This window comes from Neopsephotus bourkii, unplaced genomic scaffold (genome assembly GCF_033783945.1).
Source record: "Neopsephotus bourkii isolate Nb327-2 ecotype Australia unplaced genomic scaffold, CSIRO-AGI_Nbou_v1 NB_1767, whole genome shotgun sequence".
Taxonomy (NCBI): domain Eukaryota; kingdom Metazoa; phylum Chordata; class Aves; order Psittaciformes; family Psittacidae; genus Neopsephotus; species Neopsephotus bourkii.
The window spans coordinates 6673868-6680000 of record NW_026902241.1 but is presented as its reverse complement, the minus strand read 5'-3'; the positions used below and the strand labels follow the sequence as shown (position 1 = coordinate 6680000).

The 6133-nt window shown below is 38.5% G+C and overlaps 1 protein-coding gene across 3 annotated transcripts in view; it reads left to right on the top strand.

The window, feature by feature from the left end:
- PRKN (parkin RBR E3 ubiquitin protein ligase) overlaps positions 1-6133 on the top strand; it is a 722549-nt gene that overhangs the window by 139634 nt on the left and 576782 nt on the right. For all 3 annotated transcript variants that reach the window (XM_061378740.1, XM_061378739.1, XM_061378741.1), the window contains exon 2: positions 1297-1460. In XM_061378740.1, the coding sequence (XP_061234724.1) occupies positions 1297-1460 (164 nt within the window). The remainder of the gene's footprint in view (positions 1-1296; positions 1461-6133) is intronic.

Here is a 6133-nt window from a genome sequence, read left to right as displayed (position 1 = left end):
AAATTGCAAATATTTACAACCTTCACTGCTCAGCAAGACAATGGCAGCATTCTCAGCCGTACTGAAATGGTCTTAAAATACCTAACTTTGGAGTGGTTGAGTAGACAGTGTGTTTGAAAACTCACAAGAAGTACAGTTTTCAGTTTTAAAAAGAGTTGTATCTTGAAAGAATATACATACTTTTGAGTTTATGCTTCTGTCAGTCATCAAAAATGCAAAGGAATAACATCTTCAGCTAAAGGATTGCAGTGGGAACAGGAAATAAATCTTTAAGACTGGTTGTTACAATCAATACCCAAGTTGTTTAGGTGACAGGTACCCACTGTCTAATTGATATAAATGATTTTTTGTTTTATACTGGGTTTTGCTAATTCCTTTGCTTCCTGCCTGTGGAGCTATTGGTTGAAGCAGTCCTCGGGGGACACGTCTGCTGTTCATACAGTCTCTGTGACTGATATGGATGTAATGGTTTTTTTCCCCTTTCACAGTTCTTGTAGTAATTCCCCTGACCATAGGCTCAATGAGCGCTTTCAGACTCCTTATGAAAAACACCTCTGCCAGCTGAATGGCAGGAAGCTTGTATGTTTGTTTGCCAGACTTCACTGGCTGCATAAACCAGTTGCTGCAGCTCTAAAAATGAAATGACTGGTGCTGTAGTGATTTTCTGCACTGAAGGTGGATGCCAGCAGGAGTTATGTACTGCAGATATTTTAGTGAACTCTGAAAAGGCCATGCTGTAATACAACACTCCCAAACATTTCTGCTAGCATGTGATTTTCTCTCCATCATTATCTTCTGTAGAATTATATCTGTGGGAAGCCAGTTTATATGACTGCTTTACTGTGTAACAAGGAATTGTTTTTCCCTTGTATTATCTAATATATATTTGGCTCTAAAGCTTACCTCAGTTTCCTGCAATAGTTTGTTATATGCAGTGCGCAAGAGCGTGAGGGGGCACAGAAATCGTGTGTGGGCCATGCCCACTGAGGTTAGGACTGGACTGAAATGCATTTTACCAGTTAGCAACTAGTTAGAGAGCTGCCAGCTGTGTCTTGTTTGATTCTGACTGTTCTCTGTAATTTCTAACACTGCCAAGGGGTTAGAAAACATGTGTTTTTTATTTATTGATAACTAACTGTTCTGTGATGGGTTTCAGAATGGTATACTGGAGTATTAATAGCTTTTCTCTGAAATTAGTACATGCTCCCTGAAATAGAAGAGTAAGCCTCTTGTAGTCACTAGTACAAACTTGTCATGAGAAATGTTTGCTTTAAAAGGTGTTTTACTCTTTTTCAGTGTTCGTCAGGTTCAACTCTAGCCATGGTTTCCCTGTGGATGTTGGTTCGGATGCCAGCATCCTCCAGCTGAAGGAGGTGGTTGCCCAGCGACAGGGAGTTCCAGCTGACCAGCTGCGGGTGATTTTTGCAGGGAGGGAGCTCAGCAATGACTTGACACTGCAGGTAAGTCTCCCTTGGTAGCTTTGCTTCTGGACTGCTGCCAGCTACACTGCCTCTACCTCTAATGCTGCCAATCTGGCATTCGTGCCTGAGATCTAATAGAATAAATAGTGCCTGGGGATTCCTTGAACTTTACTCCACACTGCTTCATTAATTCTGACCTTCTTAATTATGCATTAAAACAGCAAGCAGGAAGGATAGGGGAAGAGAGAGAATACGAGAGAGAGAACATGAGAGAGAGCTGTGCCTAGTGAATAAATGTTTACTGACTACAGAAACAAGCCATGCACAATTTCTGTATCTGTTCAATTTCTATCCTATTCCATTTGAATCTTAATGAAGAAGGATGTGAATAAATTGCTCTAAATTAAGCTGCACAGTCATCACATTTTATAGTATTTGTAACCCAATTGTGACCCCTGGAGGATAGCTACAGGGCTGCCGCTGCTCCATGTGCGGCTGCGCCTGTGCAGGTGAGTGTGCTGCTGGAGGGATGGTTCCAGATCAGAAAACCCACAGAACTACTGAACTCAAAAACTCTATGAAGCTAAGAGAGGAGCAGAGAGCATGGAAGAGCAGCTATAAGTAGGTGTCTGAAGTTCAGCTCCTGAAGGTCAGCTAATTGTTCTCTTCCATAAATTCAGCAGGGTGTTCAGCTGTAGTAAGCATTAGTAAGCATTAGTAAGCATGGAAAGGTAGGTTTAGCTTTCTCTTCCTTGTTACCTTTGTTACTATTGCCAGTGCTGCAGCAGTTACTTTGTAAATATGTTTGTTTATCCTGTATGTTGGTTTGGGAGTTTACTCAGATAGCCAGAGCTTAGCATAAGGTCACACACATTTAAGACATTTGGGGAACTTTGGGAAACCTACTGGCCTCTCGAAAAGTACAGATTTAATGAAATTGTTGTCCTTCTGCAGTGGTATCAAAAAAATGCAGATGCAGCCTGTAGTAGTGCAGGTGATTATATGAATGATCCCTCAGAGGCAGAACTATTAATTGGCACTCATATTTCAGAAGTACTGCTGTACTTAGAATGGCTGCTAAGCCTGGGTACAGAAGGTCACACTACTGTATTGATGACCTATCACTGTTTCTCCTTGAGTATGATATTTATTGCTTTGCAAAGGGTTTTAGGGAGTTCCAACACACAAAGGAAGATATGGAAATGTAAATTGTTCTCAGTCTCTAATACATCACCTGTGGATAATATTGATGCACATATTCATGGCATAAACAGCACTGTGCCTTCAAGTACTTATATATATGAAAACATATATATGAAAATGCAAGAAAAAAATAATGTGAATTCTAGAAATTGTTACTTGTTAAATTTGATGTCTGTGTTGTTCTGTCAGAAGCTTCTGAACCATGTAACATTTCCTGGAAGCTGTAGGTATTGCTGTTACTGCCATTTTGTCAGCATGAAACAGATTTTGAGCCTACTTTTACACTTGCAGCTAAGTTTGTTGTCAGCTACAATATACAGTCTGTTGTCAGGGTAAATTAAAAATTGCTTTTCAAGTGTACAAGTCTGCTGATGATTTAATTAATTTTATTTGAATGTCAGAATTACCATGTGTAGCCAAGAATTTTTATTACTTAGGAAACTGAACCTAGACTCGTTGCTTTGACTTTTGGCTTCTAAAGGAGCTAGGAAGTTCAGAAGCTGTTTCAGATAGTATAATCCAAACACCTTTATTTAATTGTCTCCAATATTGCAAGCATTAATATAATCAGTGGGATATCAACTATTTTTATTCTTGATGTTTAATGAAGTGTTCTTTACTCTGCTTCTGTGTTTGCAGTTTTTTCTGTTATATATTTGTGTATGTGTAGTTCTTTATTGTGGAAATCTGTCTACACAAAAAGAACAGTTGAGGGCTTGAGGTGTTTGAGTTCCTATGGTAGGCTTTTTGGGGCTTTTTGCATAAGAAACAGAATGCTAGTAAAACTGGAGTGCACTGAAACACTAACTGCTGTCATTTATGTTGCATCTGTAATTTTGGAGTGAACATCACATATGAACAAATTAACTAGCTCTTGTTTTCTAGGCCTAGGGATTTGCATGCAGAATAAAACAAAACAAAACATAGATTTGTACTGAGTTGACACTTTTAAGTTATTTCATTTTATGGTAATGTAGAATTTCTAGTAAGTCCATTTTATCCTTCCATTTTTCATAAATTACTTTTGAACTTATTTGCCTGAGATACTGTTGGAGAATGTAGAGGTCAGGAAGGAGAACTAAAGGAGTATTACAGATAATGAGATTATAGAGGACATGGGAAAAGCTTGCAGGATAATTGCAGGATTATGGGGCAGGGTTATAGGAAATACTCCAGGATAGCAAACGTTATTGGTTTCACAGCTCACAGAACAAGTAGATTTGGACTGACAGCTACTTTAGGATCTTAGGCAGCTGATGCAAAACATAACTGAGAATGTTAAAGCTTCGTTTGTTTTTCTTTTTGGAGAAAAGGAAAAATCTCTCACGGTAGCTGAAACCTGTAAAAACAAACAGAAAAAGAAGCTAGAATGGGAAAACATAAAAGGGAATTTATTATAAAAAAGAAAGTTGAGGTCTTAAATAGGTAATTTGGTACCAACAACAACAGTAGAAAAACTGTAGGAAGAAGTGAGGAGACATTTAATTTGGTACCTCAGATAAGTGTTTTGTCCTTGAAAAATGAGAGGAAGACTAGACACTGATTCAGCTCTGCACAGGGGAAATCAGTGTCTTAGCTAGTGACTAAGGGGCAAGTAGTGAAATTAGAGCCATGGTAAGGAAAGATTGGTAATGACTGGATGAAGAATGAGGCCTGCAAATTTGGATCTCATAAGAAGGAATTAGAGCAATAAGCCGCTTCCTAAAAGCACAGCAAATGGTGTCACTGTAAGGGTGCTAAATATTCTGAAAAATGATGAAGCTCCCTGCTGATTACAGTTCACTTTGGCATGAATAGAAGTAATTAATTAATATATGCCCAAAATAGGAATTCTTTCAGGAAGCTCTCAAGAGGATATGAGAACAGTGGTAAGATCTTCTTGTGCCAGTCATAAGGGCAAAAAAACAGAGCCGTAACGGTCACCAAAGGAATGAACAGGTGGTAGTTGCGTATCAGGAACACTGTTGTGTTGCAACAGGAGGTGACTGCTTATAATAATATTGTCCTTGCCTCCAAGAATAGCAAAATTAGTAACAAGCCTTCTGGAAGCAAAATATATTGATTGATGATTTTGCTCAATGTGCACAATTTGAAGTTTGCTACTGTTAATAGAAGCACTATTAAATTAATTCAGGGTTCCACTTTCTTGGAGAATTCAAAATTCCTTTGTGTGAGGAAGGTACTTTGCAAGCAGTTTGCACGAGATATTCCCTGCCTTGCAGAGCTTACGATCTAAATGAATAAGGCAGACAGATGTGATGGAAATCAGTAGCCTGCCTTATTCACAGTCAGCAGCAAAGTAGGAAGGATAGAATTATGTCTTCTGTTTCCCAATCCATTACCATTTCTTTTTGATGGTGTTTCTGGCGTCCTCAGTCTCCACTGGGACAGCTTCTGAATCAGAGTTAGCTTACATTTGACTGGAACATAGGCTCGAGGCTTGGAGCATAGGCTTTTCCTGAATTTGGCTTTGGCTGCATCCATCCATACATGTGCTTTCCTGTAATTATTTATACACACATTAATGGAAAAAACAAACAAACATGACTAGAATGGTTATTAAACACTGGCATGTGAGCTGATGGGCGTAACTGAAAACGAGTGAAAAAGAATGGCATAACTGAAGTGGCAACATAGATTATAATCTCTGCAGAGAAGGGAAAAGAACAGTGGTGGGGGAGAAATCGCATAGTGAGTAATGTTAGTGGCCTGCATTTTGAAAGTGATTTGGAAAGAGTATATTTCGCTTTGGAAGGGTTTCTGAATAGTAAATGTCAGAGGCCGGTCCAGAGGGTGCATGGTTCTACTGAAAGCACTTTCCACTACTGTTGTGTGAAAAGCTCAAGGGCAGAGAGGGTACTTTGTGACATCAGGTCTCAGTTTATATCGCTCACATTATAAATATTATGAAAATAGGGTATCATTAAAACCATTGTTCTCAGTGAGCAATTTTTTTAGCAGGAGCAGGTATTTGAACAATAGAACATTGCATTTTATTGAAGAAAGACCTTGTATACCTGTGTGGCACCTTTCTTACTCTAAGTATAGTTCATTATAATAGAGCTTCCAGAAGTTCTTGTATTTCCCTGTTTCAGTTTACTGAGGGTACAAAGGAGAAACCAGGTGACGCAGTGCAAAATACGTCCTTAACCAACAAAAAAAACCCACCCCTCTATGTGCTTGACTTTAGTTATAAACCCATGAACACTAAGATTAGAATGGGTCTTTTGACATACACGACAAGTAATGCTTTTTGTTACGACCTACAGCTTCATATGTAGGATACCAGATCACTCACAGAATGTCTTTGATATTTGGCAGTTTTATAAGTTATGGAATACAGTTGAGCCAACATTTGCCTATGTAAATGCTGTTTGGAGAGATTTGCTCACAGAATCAATCATCATATCTGAAATTCAAAGAGAAAATAATTATTTTGTGTGTGTGTTTAAATCAGTATTTTGGATCAATATTTGATTGACCTGTGAATCTTTTCTTATTTGCAAAGT